This window comes from Ixodes scapularis, unplaced genomic scaffold, assembly GCF_016920785.2.
Source record: "Ixodes scapularis isolate PalLabHiFi unplaced genomic scaffold, ASM1692078v2 PGA_scaffold28__5_contigs__length_5199819, whole genome shotgun sequence".
In the NCBI taxonomy this organism is placed as follows: domain Eukaryota; kingdom Metazoa; phylum Arthropoda; class Arachnida; order Ixodida; family Ixodidae; genus Ixodes; species Ixodes scapularis.
This window is the reverse complement of record NW_024609855.1, coordinates 2562971-2581027: the sequence shown is the minus strand read 5'-3', so window position 1 is coordinate 2581027 and position 18057 is coordinate 2562971. Positions and strand designations below refer to the sequence as shown.

The 18057-nt window shown below is 48.2% G+C and overlaps 2 protein-coding genes across 2 annotated transcripts; one reads left to right on the top strand and one right to left on the bottom strand.

The window, feature by feature from the left end:
• The first annotated feature begins 3423 nt into the window (after nt 1-3423).
• On the top strand, nt 3424-5948 carry LOC115308293. The gene is made up of 3 exons (XM_029966163.4): nt 3424-3769; nt 4333-4448; nt 4763-5948. Exons 1-3 carry the CDS (start codon nt 3444-3446, stop codon nt 5875-5877), a joined length of 1557 nt encoding a protein of 518 aa, XP_029822023.2. The 5' UTR covers nt 3424-3443; the 3' UTR covers nt 5878-5948.
• Nucleotides 5949-9332: 3384 nt separating this feature from the next.
• Nucleotides 9333-11445, bottom strand: LOC115308294. Its single transcript, XM_029966164.2, has 2 exons — nt 11388-11445; nt 9333-10416 (listed from the first exon to the last, which is right to left on the bottom strand). The coding sequence occupies exons 1-2, from the start codon at nt 11434-11436 to the stop codon at nt 9341-9343; spliced, it is 1125 nt and encodes a 374-aa protein (XP_029822024.2). The 5' UTR covers nt 11437-11445; the 3' UTR covers nt 9333-9340.
• Between the last annotated feature and the right edge of the window lie 6612 nt (nt 11446-18057).

The following is an 18057-nucleotide window of genomic DNA, read 5'->3' as shown; positions in this document are numbered from 1 at the left end:
CCCATTGTCGCCTCGTCGTCAGCGAATACTCCCTTGCAAAGCTGGACTTTCCCGCCCACAAACGCAGACACGGATAATCCGTTCATGGGAGCACCTTCCAGCTTCCAGCTACAACTGTACGAGCGACGATGCTTGGTCAAGTAATCCTTCGCGCCCTTCCGATACCGTAGAGGCCGGCGAGGATTGCGAGTCATCCTTTTGTTGGGCCCGGCGTTTTGTTAAACCAAAAACACTTTTTCTTCTTGAGTAGCGTAGCACTAGCGCCGCCACGAAACGCGCAGTCGTCCGGATGATCTCATCGTCGTGGCGCGAGACTTGAACCCTTGACGGTCAGGAGCACTCGCTCAGCGTACTCTCCGAACGTCGTGGGACTAAAGAGGGGCCAATCATAACAATCTCAACCTGCCTAAAAAAAAAAAAAAAAGCTTTTTTTTTTTTTTTTTTTTTTTTTTTTGTAAAGGACTTTCTAGTCGCGGCAAACCTCACATGCTTCGTCGTGGACGTCAAAGGTGCTGACACTCGCTTTCCCGACCCTGCATAGCTTGTTTCTGAAATTCAACGCTGCCGTTCCCTCCAGCGTGTCGGTGGAACATCTTTTTAGCTTGGCTGGGAACGTCTTTAGGAGGAAAATGGGAAAACTCTCCGATAAGGACTTTGAATCTCCTTATCGGAAGGTCCTTCTGCGAACGACTAAAATATTTTGGTGAAAACGCAAGCCATAAAGCGACTGCATTTATTTTAGGCTGCCGGGGTTTTCACGGATCAAAACTGCTGCTCGTTTTGCTACCACGAAAATACAAAAAGTAACTTTGAAAGTAACTTCAAAGTAACTCGCTACTTTTTACAGTAGTTAGTAGTTGACTTAATTACTATTAGGAATGCGTAATTTCTACTCTACTCCAATTACTTTTGGCGTCAATACTCAGTAACTTAACTTAATTACCTTTTTTGAGTAATTTGTACATGTCTGGAACTTTCAGCGGATGACGCAGACTATTCTGAAGGGTTGCAACGGCGTGCTTTTCTACATCGATGGTATCATTGTCTTTGGGAAGACTAAGGAAGAACACATTCGTCATTTGCGTGAGGTGCTGCGACGGATCGCCAATCCGGGCCTTCAGCTAAACAAGAAGTGCTTCTTTGGTGTAAAGAGCTTTCAGTTTTGGGCCACCAGGTCAGTGCAAGGGGGCTTGCACCACTCAAGTCAAAAGGGGTGGCAATCCTCAATGCACGAGCACCAATGACTCGGTTGAATTGCGTTCCTTTCTCGGACTAATCGGATATTATTCCCATTTTCTTCCTTATTATGCAGATGTGGTGGAGCCACCGCGGCGACTTCTTTGCAAAGACCAGGAGTTTGTCTGAAATCACCAGGCCGATGAGTGTTTCTGCAAGGCCTAGACGCGGCTTGCCTCATGCGAAAAATGTCAAATGTCGAGAGCGAGGTAAGCTCGGCATTTCCGAACCTCAAAAACAGTAAAGGTACCAATTTTAATGGAATACAGGTGCAGCCAATAAAGTACGTGCTTGACATAATCTCGCCTTGTATTACACATATCTTTAATTCGTCGCTCTCGACTGGTGTTTTTTCTAAAGGTATGCAGATAGCTAAGGTGTCTATCTTATACAAGTCCGGAGACAAAAATAATATTGCCGCGCGCAGGGTCACGGACTTCTAGAACTTCTTGTTTATTTTGCTCCGGACATAACTTCCGTCGTTTATCCCTGCTTATGTTGTTCTAGAAAGTGCGTGTTCATTCTCGCTCCGAGCGCGCTACGCTCGAACCTTCTCCGCCGAATCTTCGAGATAGTGACTCACTCTAGATAAGACGCCGCTCGTGACCTTGTCGAGCCAGTCTCGTCCCTGCGCTCGATCCTGCGGTTTCGCCGACATCGACGCCCGCGACGCTCTGCTGTTTTCTTTTGTACCCCTTTCATTTTTGGCACAAGTTCGCCACATTAAACGTTTATTTCTTTCTGTTTATTTATTGTTTTTTTGGTCACCACCCGTGACATTTTGGTGGAGGTGCGGGGTACCGCATGCCCGTGCAACGCTCCCCTCCAAGGGCCCGCAGTGTAAGTCCGATTCCCGGCTCGGTGAGAAGACCACTCACCGCGGAACCTGAAACTCGGACCAGCCGCCGCACCAAGGAAGAGAATCCTGAGTACGGTTTGCTGCTGGACAAACCCAAGCCGAAGAAGACAACGATGGCCAACCAGTCGCAAGCCCCCGCCGCTTCTCCCGTCATCTACATCCCCGTCGCACCGCGGACGGCTTCCCCCTTCCACGGTGAACTGCACGAAGACGTCGAAGACTGGATTGACCAGTATGAACGCGTTGCCCGCCACAATGGCTGGACTGACGAGCAGCGCCTGCACAACGTCTACTTTTCGCTTGAGGAGACCGCCAAGCAGATTTACGAGAACCATGAGTCCTCTTTGACGTCGTGGGACGTTTTCAAGACCAATCTGAAGGCTACATTCGTCAACCACCACCGCCGAGAGAGAGCCGAAGACCTACTGCGAACCAGGACCCAGGGCACCAACGAGAGCGTCACCGGCTTCGTAGAGGACGTTCTGCGCCTGAGCGCCCGCGCCGACCCTCGGGCTACTGAAGAGAAGAAGCTGCGAATCCTCATGCGCGGCGTGAGAAACGACATCTTCGAAAACCTCGTCCAAAACCCGCCGGCAACCGTCGACGCCTTCGTCACCGAGGCGACAAACATCGAGCGCGCCCTCCAAGCGCGCGCTTCCCATTACCAGCGGCAGCCAAGCGTCACTGCAACCGCGCTGCTTAGCGGCGAAAACGCGCCTGGTACGGACATCCGCGAGTTTATCCGGGAGGCCGTCCGGGAGGAACTGCGAAGTGCTGCCAACCACCGGCCGTCCGCCAAACATTTCCATCGCCGAGGCTGTCCGAGAAGAAATGCATCGGGCGCTCCAACCAGAGGTTCCCGTCACCACGGTGGCACCGGAGGAACCAATGTTGAGCTACGCCGCCATGGCCCGACGACCGCCGCAAGCTTCCCGCCAAATCACGGCGCCGCCTCGAAGAGACGCCCCAACGCCGCAGTACCCCCGACGACAGGAAGATCATTGATTGATTGATTAGGGGCTTTCTGGCGCAACAGCGACATGGCCATACTGCGCCAAACTTAAATATTTATGCAAAGCAGAGGGTGTTATTTAATGTAGAAGTAAAAAGTCAGATACTCTGACACAAGACAAAATGCTGAGAAGAACCTAATCCACCTTTTTCCGCAGAAGTGGCGCTACCTGTTGGGAGACGTCCGAACTAGCGAAAACTGGGTTCGAGGCGTTCTTCGTATGAAAACACGCCCGCCATTAGGCTTGAATTGTACACGTTGCGAGGTCCACTGTTCTTGCAAGCCACTTTTCCGCCTAGTATTCGTAGCTCGGCTACCTTTCGGCAACTGTTGAGGATGGCCGAGGACGGCAGCATCCCGTTCCCGTTCCCACCCGACGGCTGGACTGAGAACGCTCCGCCGTTCGCCAACCTCTCGCAAGATGAAGTGTGGCGGTACCTTCACCGCAAGACGGACTCGCTCCGACAAGCTCACCGGGGATGGGCCTTCAAAGAAGAAGGCTACGTCCGGAACGTCCGATGGAACACATCGGACGATTCCCGGATCGGTCTCGTCCGGGGCGTCTGCCTGCCGTCAATGAAGAAGGCGCTGTACACCGTCTCGGCGTGGTTCGCCAGAGGCACCGGGAGCGTCATCGGCGGCACTTGCAGCTGTGTTGCTGGGTGAGCGATATTTTGCTTATACATGCGTTAAAAGTCATGCGCAAACCTATTATAAGCAAGGCTAATTGCGTTCCGCTCACGCTATCCCCAACGCGTAAGCAGCGAGATCGGTCACTCCTTGAAACCTGGGAAGCGATACCCGGTTCGCCCAGGCTCATTTCATCGAATACACGCGAGTTACATTGGCCAAGACAAACCCCATCGTGCTATGCTCCGTTTCACCTTATGTTGTATCGCAGCGACGGCTAGAAGCGCGAGCTCATAGCGTTGGCAGTTGCCCTCGGTGCACGCGAGCTTGTGCCGCCGAGATGTGCCATAGAGCAAGGAGCTCGCGCGTATAGCCTTTCCTGCGGTACAACACAAGGTGAAAAAGAGTATAGCAGCAAACTCATGTGGTTTATCGCTCATGCTCGCAGTGCTTGCTCCTTGGCTTAGGTAGTGTAAAAGATGCATGTCTCCATCATGCACCGACAGCCTGTGTACAACGAAGGCAACCAAGAGCTGCTACGCGTGCAGCTATAATCCCGCTAATTTGGTCTTGGTTGACTGCCTCGATTTTCCAGGAAAAGCCAGTCCTGCCAACATATTGCAGCACTGCTGCTCTATGCCGAAGAGAGCTGCAACGCCTGCTCGACGAGCTGCACCGACATACCCTGCACCCGGATTGTGCCTGCTGAAGGTGTGTACACTACGGCCCTTAAAGAGGCTCCATAGGAATCTTTTGCTCAGAAATATGTTATTACTTCGTACCTAATATATTGGAGAATAAGACCAACGTCCAAGCTGTCTTAATTATTTAGCCAAGCTCACCTCCATTGCTAGAATAAATGTGGAACCAAACAGCCAATGCTTTTTGTGTTCGTTTTCATGAAAGTGAAACTCTACATTTTCTACATAAAGCAGCTTGGATGATAAGCTATTAACATGATTACAAGATGGAAAACCTAGATGTGGCTTATTTTAGAACTGAACTGACAAAATTTCTCTTTGCAGCCAAGAAGCCTGCTCCCCTGGTGCCACTTGCAGACATCACGTTCCACAAGTACCTGATCAACAGGCCGGTGAAGCAGAAGAAACGACGCTCTTTTGACCCTTGTGAGAATGTTGGTGTTGCTTCGGCTGAGGAGATTCAGCAACTGCGAGATGCCCTCAGTGTGTCTACACCGGGCCTCCAGTGGCTTCTGTACAGTGGTGTACAGCAACTTGGACCAGCGGCACCAGTGCTCCCCATCCAAGATGATGAAGATTTGTGGAGTGAGAATGCCCGGGACGTTGTTGCAAAACACATGGAGTCCCTTCCAACATTGACGGAGGAAGAGAGGGAACAAGTGACCCGGTCCACCATCGGTCAAGCCAATAATTCAAGGTGGCACAAAGAGCGGCAGGGCAGGATTACGGCATCAGTCTTCTCTGCTGTCCTCAAGTGTGTCAAGCCCGAGTACCTGGTCAAGGGTATTTTGTACCCGAGCCCAGATGCCTCAAGTGAGGCCATGCGCTATGGGAGGACGCACGAGGGTACCGCAGTCTCAGCCTATGCATCACTCATGGCAGCATTCGACACTCCCGTCGAGATCCGCGAGACTGGGCTGCACATTCATCCAGAGTGCAGCTTCATTGCAGCATCGCCCGACCGCATCGTGAGGAAGGACAACGAAGAGGGCCTTTTGGAGGTGAAGTGTCCGGCTTCGAAGATTGCGCTAACACCAATGGAGGCATGCAAGGACAAGAAGTTCTGCTGCGAAGTTGTGGATGGCGTGGTACGACTGAAGAAGACTCACGCCTACTTCTACCAGGTGCAAGGGCAGATGGCAGTGACCGGACACCAGTGGTGCGATTTTGTTTTTTGGACTAACAACACGACTGTTGCCAATTCGACGCACGTCGAGACCATCGCCTTCGACAAGAAGTTCGTTGATGGAGCACTGCTGCCAGGGCTTATCTACTTCGCCAAGCATGCCCTCTTCCCAGAAGTGGTAACAGGCCGTGTGAGGCGTCGAAGAGCCCTGATAGCTCGCGGCCAGTACGTCTCCTTCAAGAAGTTCTGCAAAGGGTTTTATGTGGTGGAGGACGGTCCCGGACTGAAAAAGAAGCTGCGTAGGCTGGAGTGAAGGAGCGCCTGCATGAAGCCCGAGGCTTCTCCAAGTCACAACGGCTCTTTTCAGAGCCAAATAAATATGCTTGTCAGGGGCAGTGCTTTTGTAGCCACTCCCGTGTCTTTGAGAATGGTGTTTCTGCAGAAAAACAGGACACAGGGTGTGGTGGTTTACATTTTTACAGTTTATTACAATAAATAGAAAACCATTTGCCTATAAACAAGCAGAGCTAATTCCTTCTTAGACTGTTCAGAGTAAAAAACAACAAAAAAAAAAAGATTTTCTAGCTCCAACTTGTATTAACACATGATTTGTTGAGGTAGCGTGTCAAAGTCATTAACATTACAATCGACTTTGCAGGGAAAAAGACCCGAAGTAGCCAAAACTTCGTTGGCTTATTCAAACTTTAATCTCGCTATTGATGCACAACAGAGAATTCACACTAGCTACTCATGTACTTCCCAAGCAATATATTCAAACACCAAAGATTGGTGCATGAGAGTTTTTCAAATAAGGAAACTCTGGACATAACCCAGCTGAACACAAAGACTCCGAGGCAGTAATCACCCAAACTGCATACTAAACTAAAGCCAAAGAGCAAGTTCTAGATAACGCTGTACAAAGTTACTAGAATCATAAATGTGAACAGTGATGCACAGCAGATAATTGACGTTATCTATTCATGTACTTCCCACATAGCAGATTTAAGTAAAAATTGATGCACAATATGACCGAACTCAACACACTAACTATGAGGCAGCAATAGCCCGAACTGCATAAGGAAGATAGTGAGTTTTAGATCGACACTGTAAAAAGCAGCTATAGTCATAATAATTGTTGCACTCCTAAAACACACTGGCAAGATGTATAATCATACAAAAAATGCACAGCCCATTAGACATTGAGACTAAAGACCACACACATGAAATAATGAAATGAGGACATCTAATACTTTGATATATCTAATCTAAACTCGCATGCCAATTGCGGATCACAGCCAAATGTGATTAAGGACAATCATGGCAGGCACTAGGGGGGAACGGTGACCAAGTGTGCTACTCTGTTTCATAGTAACTTGGCGAACTGTGGAGCTTACAGCTTCCGCGACCCAATAAGAGCGTCGGAGCGAGGCACATAAAACCACATAGCGGAAGCGTGTGTGTCACTGCACCAAGGAACTGGCTGTTGTCTGCAGGCCGAGAGTTGTGCCACTAAAGCGGTACCAGTAATTTATTTTGGTTCCGTTTTCGACCATAGTGGCCCTGCAAGCGGCTGATTACACGGCTGCAATCACCAACGGCCACGGCACTACAAGAAGGAAAAAAGATTGAACTGAATACAAATGTCGCATTTCTTTTTCGGTTTAAATATCATTAAAATTTGTCAATATTTTTTTCATTAATTTTTTTATAGACCGACACGCGGCTCTGACGTCATGCAACTGCGGTGGCGCTGTCGGCGGCACAGCGCATGCGCAGACGCTTCACTCCTCCCAAATTCGGTTTCTGCGCATGCGCAGTGCCCACACCTGGTGTGGGCAAAGGCGGGCTTGTTTGTAAACAGCGTGTCGGTCTGAATCACTCAAGTTCAGTTAGCACAAAAAAGAAAGAAATGAAACATTGAACAACTCTTTGGCGACATCTCGGTGCCCCCAAAAACGACGCCTCGGAGGCCTCAACCATGGAGTCTTATCATGTGACTTGCTCCGACGCTCTTATTGGATCATGGGGGCCGCAGCCTCCATAGTTCGCCAAGTTATTGTGAAATGGAGCATAGCATGTCACAGCACAAAGCATGTAAAGCGAAAGCTCTAGTCACAAAGCCCAGGGATCCTAGGTACGATTACCACCCCCGTTAATTTTTATGAGCATCAAACCAGGATGCGTTAGTGTTATTACTACTGCATGATGCACGTTAGAGACCATATGCTAGCGGTCGTACTGCAAAATTTCTCTCATCTAAAGGGGATGTCCCCCAGTGAGAGTTAAAGGGATACTTCAACGAAATTTGAAATATTCCCGTCGTGTTCAAAAATAGGTTGAATATGATCCACAATATCCGTAAATGACAATGGCACGTTTGTATTTTGAGCCTGGTGGCTGTATTTTTCGTTATAAACGGCGCACTCTGGCAAGCGCTCGGAGAAGGCCGAGCGGAGAACACGTGACATCCAACGCAATCGTGACGTAGGTCGTCTCAAGACGAGCAGAGCTACGGCGAGACTGACGTCGAGAGGATGGCCTAGTCGTTCCAGCCACCGAAGCGGCTGCTTTTGTACGAATTTTGAGTGACGGGTTAATCTTCTATAATCTTGTAGGGGGACAATAGCGACTTCTGCGACACACAAAAGGCATTCTCGGGAAGAGGGGAGTTCCTCCTGCCCCTCTTCTCTCGTAGTGGCCGGAGACGAGACAACCTCCGTCACTAGCTGTCAAGGTTCCTAGACGGGCATTACAAGCGAGGCGTTAGCGACATCCACCAGGTGCTCTTTGTTAATCGTTTAATTCGTTTTAAATTTCTTTTCATGACTTTTTTAACAAGATATTGGTATGTTCGATGTGATGCTGCTTTTTTGAACACATATAGACCAAAAAATGAGCGCCGAAATTTCGTTGTAGTATCCCTTTAAGGGCACGAGACAAATAGTGAAAAGAGGGGCGAGATGCATTGTGTTACTGTTCCAGGGTATTATTCCAAAACCGAAGTCGTTGGTGCACGAGAAACAACCTTCTATTACATTAATATTAAAGGAGCTGTGCAACGATTTTAACGTTGAAAGAATTGGCATCTTCTGCTTTTGATATTGTTCACCTTGTCACAAATGACAGAAAACACACCTCCTTTCGTCGAAGTGTTGCGATTCCGCCACGTACTAGCGAGGCAAAACTTAGAATACGTATTCCCCGACCTGCAGCCGCGAGCGGCGGCCATGAGAAACACGCGGCGTGACGTCAATGGGGAGTCTTGTAGAAAGATAGCAAGTTGTGCGAATACCTGCTCGATAAAAGGTAACTTTTCTATAAATGTTGTACTTCCAAAATGCATATAAATGCGTCAAAAATCTGGTATCATCGACAAAACTTTTACTATACGGAATTTTAGTGGCGCCATCTATCCTAGATCCACAAAAGCGTCGGCTCTCTCTGCTACCGCGAACAGCCGCCAGAAGCCGGAGGGGGAGGGGGACAGGGCCAGACGGGTGTGGCCGGACCCGGATGAGACTTTCCTACTTTTACCATATTGTTTGCGCGGCGCCCGCCAGCACGTGGTCGCGAGCGGATGAGTTCTCGCTGCTCACTGATGGCTCTAAAGTGAGAACTTTTCCGGAACCCTGTGGTCCATTTAGAGTACCTCAAAACCATCTCCGACGTGCTGCATTTAAAAACAAAACCCTGGAGTTCAACCACAAAAAGGAAGTTATTCTAAAATGTTTATCAAGCTGAAGGTTGGCACTGAAGCCGACACATATGTCCTGCTGCTACTCAGCACGGCTGAGTGGCATACGAAAGTTGCTTAAAAAGCAACAAACCTGAAACGCCTCATCTGCAATATCTATCATGGAGATGGGGAAGGGTCGATCAAGGAAGTGAAATTGCTTAATCCTTCCGATTGCGCGTTCAATAACTACACGTGCACTGGCCACCCGCCGGGTGTGTGCCACATCTTCCTCCGGCATCTGAGGTTCGTTCGGCTGCCTGAAACACGGAATGTGCACTTGCACTCCAGGTGGTAGGCTATTAAATTTGAATCCCTTGTCTACCATGATGGCATCGCCCGACTCCAACTGATCCACGAGCCCACTCTCCTCAACTATCATTCTGTCTGACACAGTCCCACCCCACAGTTGTGAAACATGGCAAATGTACCCTTCGGGTGTACATCCAACAACCGCTTTGTAGGTGTTGTAGTGTTTGTAGGGCGAGAAGGTCTGCCTCTGAGCAAGCAACGACGACGGCTTCTGGATACGTACCTCAGTTCCATCAAGGACAGCCCTCGTGTTAGAAAACTTGTGGAAGGCATTAGGGAGGTTGGGCTGAATCTCAGCAACTGTCGGAAACTGTAACAGTACCCTTAACTGTCGCTGGAGAAACTTGATCCACGTAACAAACACCTTGCTTACCTGCCCTTCAGAAATGTTGAAGTTGCGGGCCAGTTCCTTGCCTGCCATCCCTGTCCTTAACCGCACGAGGACCATAAAAAACTCGTCAATCAGAGACATTTCCCGTGTGCGGTCTTTGGTCTCACCAGCTGTCTTTCTGTTACCTAACCAGTAGGTCATCTTGGCTGCCCGAAGCTCAAGAAAATTAAACAAATTCTGAAAAACTGAAAACTCAGGCAGCCCAGTATAATATAAACAGTTCTTAGGCTCCTGGATAGTGTTGAGACTAAGCTGCCTGGCTTGCAGGTGGCAAACCTGCCTTTCGAGACGTTGTTTGTCTGCTTGCAGATCAAGAATGACCTGCTGCATTTTGGCCATCTGCAGGTCACGCAGCTTGGACACCTCAGGATTCCCAGCCATCATGATTAGGCCGACAGCGGCATCCTTCTCCATTTCTGTAAAGGAAGCACAGATAGATACATGAATCTTATGCTGAGTGAAGTTGCCCTATTCTGCACATAATGTGTCATCTGAATTTACTTGTAAGCTCAAAGTACACTAAATTTTTGCTGGTGCCAAATGGAGGGCAAAGCATGCCAACACTATACCTTACCCTCGCAAAGACTAACTGACAATAGTATGAGCAGGAGTGGGTAGCTTTAACTGGTACCCCTGTGGAGAGCTTCTATGCATGTTTGCAAGTCCGGCTTCAGGGCACTGTCATCCTGCTCGGTTGAGGTGCGCTTGGACGCGTCATAATCTGATTATGGCCACACCCAAGCGCACCCCACTGGGCAAGATGGTGGCTCCCTAAGACCAAACTTGCAAACGCGTAATTTCGTGATGAAATGCAGGGGGCTCATACATACGTCATGCATTCACTCCATGTCAGCTGCGTGACTTATGTACTGCAGCTGAAACGTTGTCATCTACACCATCCAGTAGCAGATTGCACAGGTGTACAGCATCAAGCTCATAACTGGGAGCTAGTGTAGACTGGTGCATATACTGTATCTTCTTTAATTAATCCTGCACATACACAGTCATTCTTTGTTATAAGACTTACATAATTTTACTGAGATAACAGGAAGGGGGGGGGGGTAGTCGAAAGAAATGTTATCGCATTTAACAAATAAAGAAAGCAAACTTCTTTCCGATGTCCTAAGCAGAGTTAAGCTATTTCCTTAGTTCAAAAATGTATATGAAGGGCTATAATAATCTAAATACTTAATTTCCTTCACGGTATCACAGCAACCACCTAGTACACATGCTGGTGTGTAGCAGCAGCTCATAGTCCCATGAGTCAATATTTGTTGTGATGGCACAGCTGCCTATGATCCAATCTTTTTGGGAATCCTAATTTATTTTGCAGTGCCTTTGTAGACCTCGAGGTCTGAACACTCCAGCCAAACAATTAAATTAACACCTTTTATGGAGTCTTGAGTGCATGGGTCTTCCACCGCCTCTTCAGGCATCTCCAAAGAGACGTCACTTGCCAGCTTTGCAGCTACCTGCTGCACACAGGTGGAGACAGCACCACTCCTTGGGGCTGGATTGTTGTTCAAGAAGGACACAAAATTTTAGTGACAAAACAAGCAAGGCTGGGCCTGTTTGCTCGAAGCACTAACCGCGGCTAAAGTTAGCCGCAGTAACTAGGAGAGGGATTTTTAAATCACGTGACTGGCTCGGTAGGGATGCGGGGAAACATGACGGTGCCCCGGTGAGTGAGCGCTGCTCGCTTTGGAACAAATATGTTGTTGAAGCTGCAATATCAGGCGCGTTAGTCAGCAACGAATGGTGCAGGAGGCTTTTGCTTTGCCTTACCTCACTTAAATCGCAAAGCATGAGCAATGACCTCGCCGCATTTTTTTAGATGGTCTTGATTTTGGCCTTCCTAAGCCTAAATGAACGCGGTAATTGTCGAGATGGTAGCGTCTTTGGAAAGTGGGTTGCCTTGACTCAATCGGCCGGGTATTGATGGCACACAAAAGCAGACAGCATTCCAATAGACCTTTTTCTAAATTGCCCAAGCATCGAGAACGCTGGTAGTGTAATTCTGCGGCCTGCCCGCGGACCATAGATTCCAAGTAAATAATCATAATAAGGCTTTGACGAACGCGCGTGCAAGGCAAAATTTGTTTTCGACTTTTTGCTTTAGAACAATTACTACTGCAGACGCCAGCACGTGCAATGCATGTAACTACACTCGTAGCATGGACCTCGGCGCTTGGGAAATTTAGAAAAAGGTCTATTGAGGTGCTGTCTGCTTTTGTATGCTATCAATACCCGGCCGATTGAGACAAGGCAATCCACCTTCCAAAGACGCCGTGCCGACAATTATCGCGTTCATTTAGGCTAGGGAATGGCCAGAATCGAAAGACTATCTAAATAATGTGGCGAGGTCATTGCTCATGCTTTGCAATTTAAGTGAGGTAAGGCAAACTGAAAGCCTCCTGCACCATTAGTTGCTGACTAACACGCCCGATATTGCAGCTACAACGATATATTATTTCCAAAGCGAGCGGCGCTTACTCACTGGGGTGCCGCCATGTTTCCCCGCATTCCTACCGAGCCAGTCACGGGATTTCAAAATCCCTCTCCTAGGTACTGCGGCTAACTTTAGCCGCGGCTAGCGCTTTGAGCAAACGGGCCCTGGAGTATGATTAGAGCAACTTGCTATAATCATATCAGACAAAGGCAATGGGCCAGCTGACAAGTCAAAAGACAAAAACTGAAGTCGTGGTCACATGCAGGTTTCTTGAACCAATGAGCGTAGATGAAAAAAGGCCCGTTCACGCATCTGCTTTTGGGGCAGCCAGAACATTTACAAACTCCAACAATGTTGCAACGACGAGTTGTCATAGCAACGGAGCACCAAGCACCCGGTCGTTTCTAACGGAGCAAGTAGGATCGGGTCAAACTTCTATGCTGCGTCTCGAGCGACTGAAAGAAGCGACCAATCACGTTTCAAGAAGAGAGCTGTCACGTGTATGCCCGGCGGCCGCGACCCGCTGGCAAGCACTTTGCCAGAGATCAACGTTGGCGTGGCATGGCAGACTGAGTGAAAATTCATTGTGCATGTGGAGTGCTACCGTGGTTGCAGCGGTCTAGACGCATGTCCCGATGGTGTACCAACACGTCCTCGAAGAGACGAGCTATTTGGTGCAACGACAACATGACAGCACTTGGAAGGGAAACATTCTTGCCTACGTGTTTGCTCGTGCCCGTCTGCGCTATTGGTGCATAGCATTTTAGAGAAGCAATTATTTTACTTTTCTACTTCAGGGATGTGAAATGATTAGTGCTAGCATTCTTGAATGTTTACTTCACTCATACAATGTCTAAATCGTTTCTCTTTTTAAGTGTGTCGCACCTACATCTGTTTTCACCTCAAGAGAAAAGCGAGTCTTGCGCATTGTTCATACGCAGGGCAAAGTAGTTCTTACAAGATTTAGTTATCAGAGAAAAAAGCAACGCTTTTTGGAGTTTGGAATGTGTACGTCTTGATAAGATAAGATACATCTAATCTAGAATGCACCTACATATATCTTAATTCTCTACATAAAGGTGGAAATCAGTAATGCTCCACAAGGCTGCGAACTTTTTTTACTACGGTTCTTGATGTGAAAACAGGTATAAAATTATATCTGTTCCTAAAAAAAATTGTAGAAGTAGAATGTGGCTAGATTTGTGTCCTCCGCATGGTCTGGTGCTCTGTCGGCATCATCTCAGGATGGTGTGTCACCTAACATTCTTTCACTGGGTCCTGCGAACACTATCTCAAGAAAACAAGGCAAGGGAATAAGCCCCGCATCTAATAATAATAATTTAGTAGCAATGACTGAGTTAGTAGTCGATCCTTACCTTCGGGCAGTGGCTCTACGTTCGAAATACCCGTTGAGATTGAGCACGGGAATGGGTTACCGCCGGAACCTTCTGGAAGGGGGTCGGCAACTGGGAGCTCCTTAGCAAGGGCCAAGGAGGGTACTGCTGCTGCAGAAGGCTGGGCTGCTGGCTGTGATGCTCCCTGCTGCACGCACGCAGAACCAGCACTTCGTACTGGTTCGTTGTTTGAAGATGACATACAATATCAGAGGCGAAACAAGTAAAGCTAGAGTGTGATTATGGTGATTTGCCCACATTCTCAGTTTGGTACAGGCCACTTGGACTTACTGGAAAATGAAACGCGCAAGGTTATGCTTGTTTGAGGTTGACGAGCAAGGACACACACAAACCAGAAGATGCTGTTTAATACTACTAGCTCGCGATTAGATGAGTTCGTCATGTAAAATGGCTAGTTGGTGCACTGACTGTTATATAGGCAGATTTCGCGCTTCCATATGCGCACGATTATAAAGTCCAGTCAATACCGATCAACCGTCGTCAGGCAGAGGAGTTAATAAGCGCAAACACAACAAAAACGTCGGCGGGCATACATTTCCAAGAACTGGCATTAGAAAAGGTCGCTCCAGAAGCGATGAACGCGCGCATCCTTTTTACGAGACGCACGTCTTTTTTCTTGTCTTGTTCAGACGGCGAATTCAAAACGCGAGTAAAATTCCACAGCGTGAACGCGCCTTTATGACCATCGTCACTTCGTACCTTCAGTGGACCCGCGATGTTTCCATCGCTCGTAGCGATCGAGAGATGGCTGCTGTTTCCGGTGAGCAAAGATAGTCGGCACATGGTCCGGGTGGTGCCTATCCAGCGACGGTTTTCCTGTTTGATAGAGCGGCAATGTAACGATCATGCAACTACCCAACGCTTTGTGTTTGTTTTTCTCAGCTGCGATTGAAGCGACTTACCAGTGACGAAGTGCGCCCCACATAATCGGGACTGCTGGCTCGGCTCCCAAGCCTTCCTCGGGTCTGTCGGGTGAGCCCGCTTCACCGCGTTTACCCACGCCGCTCTTCGATTTGGGTCGAATTTCGCAGAGGGAAAGCAAAAGAAGCTCTTCCCCTCCCCCTTCCGATGCCAGTTTCGACACCCAAACGCGACACAGTGCGTCGGCATCGTATCGAACGACGTCGGGATGGTGCCGGGAGCCTCAGACTAGCGCAAGATGGAGACTTTGTTTTCCTACGCCACTAATCCGGCCTGGCAACATGTGCCTCGGGTTACCCTCGAACCGGAAACTCGGAAAGTGGTGGATTACCTGTGGTGATCACATACTATAGACCTTTGCAAAAAGACCGCTCTGGCCGCCGCCATTTTGCGAATCGAGCGACCCCTATCAGCCAGAAATTTTTGCCACCCGCCTGAGCTGTGGAAACCCGGTCAGCGTGACTCCCCACCTGCATTTTGCGTTCGGAGTTTGGCGGCTTTTCTTGGAAGTTTTCATTTTATTCGCCTGTTTAAGATGCTTACCCTTTGTATGTTAGCTTCCACTGTGAGAACCAGGGAATACCAAGGCTCGTAGCCCGCTCGGCCTTCGCAGAAAGCGAACGAAGAGAGCGAACGTCAAGCAGCCCGCGACGCAGGCAGTTCGACGCGCTTGGAGGATTATTTCCGTCGAGATAATCTCCAAAAAGCCTTCCAGGCTGCGTTCCGGGTCTTCGCAAAAAATAGCTGATAGGGTCGGGTCCGGGGTGTGGCGACGGAATAAGCACGTTCGTTCATTTGCTTCGAAGCTGTGCAAAAAAGCTGCTCTCTTCTACATGTTCCCCAAAACACGCCGAATTCCGTCCGATGGTCGTGAAGTGACTATCGTCGACACTATCGGATATGCTGTTATTTGACACCTTTCTCAAATCCTGTTCGGATAACGTGGCACCGAGGGGTACGTACAATATATTTTTGGTTCGATTGATGAGACTCCTTGAATTTCATGTTGTGGACGGGGAATATCCATGCAGTTCAGATATCCTGTGTGGTCAAATATTTTGACCTTTATAGATTGACACGGCTGAGTGTACGGTGCCGTAAAAGAATGAGCACAAAATGAAACAAACATTCCAGTTGCATTTGTTCTTTCGCGCACGGACTCACCAAAACAGCTTTCATTTCTTTGTTTTTGTTCCCAAAAATAAAGCACTGCTTTCTAAAAGACCTCTATAAATTATGCTCGCCACGGTACGCAGCGTCCGGAATGGCGCCAACGCAGGCTGCCACAGCCTACTGACGCGAAACTCCACAGCTCAGCGCAGTCGGGCAACACTGACGTACACTCTCAAAACCAGGGACACGCGGTGTAAATCGCTTCGTTCGAGACTGCCGCTGGAAAGGTCTATAGAAAGTGCATGTTGGAAAAGCTAGAACTTATGCAAAAAACCTGTTTTCTCAAGGAACATAACAACACGTTCAAAAGGAATAATCGGCTGCTCGCTAAGCCCTAGTGCAGGATGAAATGGAATACAATACATTGCGAATTCTGGAAAACAGGAGCGTCTTTCTTGTGCAAAGGCAGAGCAGAGACCAAGAATATGCCAGACCGTCACGATCTCACCACAGTGTTCGCAAAAAGGTGGATCTGCCCCATGCAACAAGTAAGCATGGGTGGCATAAGAATGACCAAGCCTCAAGCGACACAGCAATATCTCACGAGACCGGGTTTTATGGGAAGAACTCTCCCATATACCTAAAACAGGCTTGATGGTGTGCAGCTTATTGTCATGCTGTTGATTCCATTCTGTTTGCCATTTTAGGAAAATTGCTGCCCAAAAAATAGGTTTCACGTCTTGATGTGGTAGCTGCAGACGTGTTTCCTGCAAGTTTTTGGAAGAGGCCGCAAGCCTGTCAGCCTTCTCATTGCCACTGAGCCCAACGTGGCTGGGTACCCAGCAAAATATGATGTCATGCCCCTTTTGTAGGCCCTTATTTATTTTTGCACGCACAAGCTGGACGAGATTATGCTTTGAATCCTTTACAGAGCTGATTGCAGTTATAACACTTTGAGAATCAACAAACACGACGGCCTTCATTGTATGGCTTTCTATAATATAGTCCATTGTTGTTAATACACTTTGAAGTTCTGCAGTGAATATACTAGCAACACTGTTTAACCGCTGAACGCTCGTAAATGATTCAGAGTACACAGCAGATCCAACAAAAGAGGGGGTCTTTGCCCCGTCGGTATAAAACTGTGACTAATCTCTGTATTTTTTTTGTACCTCATGAAACTCCTGCTGGATGATTATTGAAGAAATGTGTTTGTTGAACCTGGTGAAACACCAATCACAGCTGATTGGCAGCAGGTCCCAAGGCGCAACAGTGTCGGTCCTTTCGAGTAAGCTTATGTCATTCAGTTCGAGACAAAGAGATTGACGGATGTCCTCAAGACGAAGACTGAGCGGCCGTACAATACTAGGCTTATTTTGAAAAATAAGGGAAGAACTAGAGTCATGCATACAGCGGTATGTTGGATGGTCAGGGTCGGACAGGACTCTGTAGGTGTAAATCAAGCTAATATATTGCCGTCTTTTTTCCAGCGACATCTGATTTGTCTCTACATATAAACTGAGGACTGGTGATGTCTGAAAAGCCCCTGTGGCAAGTCGAAGGCCAAGGTGGTGAACAGGATCCAACATCTTGAGTGCCGACGACCTTGCCGATCCGTAAACTACTGCTCCGTAATCAAGGCGGGACCTGACGAGGGAGTTATACAGGTGCAGCAGACACTTCCTGTCAGATCCCCATGACCTGTGTGACAAGACTTTAAGGATATTAGCAGCCCTTAGGCATTTAAGTTTCAGCTGTTTCAAATGTGAAATAAAATTTAGCTTCCTATCAAAAATGAGTCCTAAGAACTTGTGTTCATTTCGGATACTTATGGGAGTTCAATTGATCTCTAATGATGGATCCAGCGTTATTCCACGTTTTAGAGAGAACGGTACGCACACAGTCTTCTCAGGTGAGAACCGAAAACCATTTTCGTCGGCCCACTTACTCATTTTATTTATTGCGAGCTGCAGCTGGCGTTCACAGCTGGAGAGATTGCAAGAAGAAACCGATATTTGAACGTCATCAACCTACAAGGAGTAAGACACAGTGCGTGGTATTACCTTCGAAAGAGAGTTGATCTTCACAGCAAATAATGTAACGCTCAAGACCCCCCCTTGTGGCACCCCATTCTCCTGAATAAAAAGGTCTGAATATGT

Coding starts and splice junctions, on each gene's coding strand:
- LOC115308293 (XM_029966163.4), top strand. CDS start 3,444: ATGGCCGAGGACGGCAGCATCCCGTTCCCGTTCCCACCCGACGGCTGG. Junction 3,770..4,332: donor ACTTGCAGCTGTGTTGCTGG/GTGAGCGATATT, acceptor TCGATTTTCCAG/GAAAAGCCAGTCCTGCCAAC. Junction 4,449..4,762: donor CCGGATTGTGCCTGCTGAAG/GTGTGTACACTA, acceptor TTCTCTTTGCAG/CCAAGAAGCCTGCTCCCCTG.
- LOC115308294 (XM_029966164.2), bottom strand. CDS start 11,436: ATGCCTGAAGAGGCGGTGGAAGACCCATGCACTCAAGACTCCATAAAA. Junction 10,417..11,387: donor CACTCAAGACTCCATAAAAG/GTGTTAATTTAA, acceptor CTTCCTTTACAG/AAATGGAGAAGGATGCCGCT.